The following is a 2,132-nucleotide window of genomic DNA, read 5'->3' as shown; positions in this document are numbered from 1 at the left end:
GTTTTCTGTAGTGACAAGGTCTCACTATGTTGCCCATCTGTGAGCCACTGTGCATGGCCAGCACAGTTGCCTCCTTCAATTTGCACAACACTTGTAGGGATAAGATACTATTTATACATACATTTTACTTATGTGCTTGTGGCCAAAGAAGTTAAAAGTTATGCTCACAGCGATTTCTGATTTGAGGGCAGGTCATAGGACTGGGTCAGTGATCTCTTTTTAATATATTAAAATCTCTTTACTAAGGATACCAAGCTCCCTTTCCACCTGAGTCAGATTCAGGTCTTTGGGTGAAGCTGTCCACAAATCCACATTTTGACATGCCCAGGGGACCTTGCTTGTTTCCTATAGAAGATCTTGGCCTCTTGCTGGCTTTGTAGCATCAGAGAAGGGAATATTCTAATTGCAGTGGTGGGGATGGGGTTTCCTAAGGGGATGGGAAGCTGGTGCTAGGTATGAGATGAGGCTGGCTGTCTTTCAGTGTTCGGCGTGGGACGGGGATGCGGTCTCCTCACCAGCATGTACGAAGCTCATCTCACCAAGGTATGGGGGCTGGGGACAGCATACCTATCCCTTGATTCTTTCTTAGGGTGTCACCAACCTCTGAAGCTTAGAGATTCCATGGAGAAACACCCAGGCTATCATAAGCATTTTTGTAGTCATGTGCTAGGGGAGACAGTAACATGTGCTAGAGTAACAGTTAACTATTGGCATTTTAATGTGCTGACTCCGCTGGCTGAGCACTGTATGTGGATTCCCTTATGGAAGCCTCATAGCTCCCCTATAAAGTAGAATCTGTTATTAACTTTATTTTACGCATAACAGACCTAAGACTCAGAGGGGGATACTGCTTATCCAGGTTACACCAGCCTTTATAGGGCATTAAGAGCTGGGATTTTTTTTTTTTTTTTTTTTTAGACGGAGCCTCAAGCTATCCCCCTGGGTAGAGTGCCATGGCCATGGCATCACAGCTCACAGCAACCTCCAACTCCTGGGCTCAAGAGAGTCTCCTGCCTCAGCCTTCCAAGTAGCTGGGACTACAGGCACCTGCCACAACACCCGGCCAATTTTTTTTTTTGGTTGCAGCCATCATTGTTTGGCGGGCCCAGGCTGGGGGTTCGAACCCACCACCTTAGGTGTATGTGGCTGGCGCCTTAGCTGCTTCAGCCACAGGCGCTGAGCCAAGAGCTGGGATTTGAACCTAGATCTCTGGGACATCAGAGCCTGAGCACAGCAGCTTTCTATTCTCTACCCAAGACTAAGAAGTGGATGTCACCGTCCAGGGAGTTTACCATCTAGGGTGGGGCTATGGAATTTGGTACCACAGTGTATGTGAACAGGTGCCACATTTGGGGGCCCACATTTTTATTATTTTTTATTAAGACAGAGTCTCACTGTGTCACCCTGGGTAGAGTACCATGGTGTCATATCTCAACAGCAGCCTCAAACTCTTGGGTTCAACCGATCCTCTTACCTCAGCCTCCCGAGTAGCTGGGGCTACAGGTACCTGCTACAACACCTGGCTAATTCTTCCTTTTTATTAGAGATAGAGTCTTGTTCTTGCTCAGGCTGGTCTCAAACTCCTGAGCTCAAAGGCTCTTCCCACCTTAGCCTCCCAGAGTGCTAACATTACAGGTATGAGCCACTGTGTGTGTCCTAGAATTTGTGTTCTTTTTTTTTTTGCAATTTTTGGCTGGGGCTAGGTTTGAACCCCACCACCTCCAGCATATGGGGCCAGTGCCCTCCTCCTTTGAGCCACACACGCCGCCCAGAATTTGTGTTCTTAAGAACTAAAAATGTGGACCCCAGTGGGTGTGGTGACTCACGTCTAATCCTAGCACTTTGGGAGGCTTAGGCGGGTGGATTGCTTGACTTCAGGAGTTAGAGATCAGCTTGAGCAAGAACTAGACCCTATTTCTACTAAAAATAGAAAAATTGACCAGGTGCAGTGGCTTACGCCTGTAACCTAGCACTCTGGGAGGCCAAGGTGGGTGGATTGCCTGAGCTCATGAGTTCTAGAGCAGTCTGAGCTAGAGTGAGACCCCATCTCTAAAAATAGCCAGGCATTTTCGTGGATATCTATAGTCCCAGCTACTTGAGAGGCTGAGGCAAAAGAATTGCTTGAGCCCAGG

General features: G+C 47.8%; 1 protein-coding gene across 1 annotated transcript in view; it reads left to right on the top strand.

The window, feature by feature from the left end:
• The window catches only part of TRUB2 (TruB pseudouridine synthase family member 2), a 39,013-nt gene that overhangs the window by 9,520 nt on the left and 27,361 nt on the right, over window positions 1-2,132 (top strand). Inside the window, exon 4 of the mRNA XM_012802341.2 lies at window positions 482-543. Coding sequence (XP_012657795.1) covers window positions 482-543 — 62 coding nt within the window. The remainder of the gene's footprint in view (window positions 1-481; window positions 544-2,132) is intronic.

The sequence above is a fragment of the Otolemur garnettii genome, unplaced genomic scaffold (assembly GCF_000181295.1).
Source record: "Otolemur garnettii isolate 467f Iridium unplaced genomic scaffold, OtoGar3 scaffold00014, whole genome shotgun sequence".
In the NCBI taxonomy this organism is placed as follows: Eukaryota; Metazoa; Chordata; class Mammalia; order Primates; family Galagidae; genus Otolemur; species Otolemur garnettii.
This window is presented reverse-complemented; position numbering and strand designations above follow the sequence as displayed.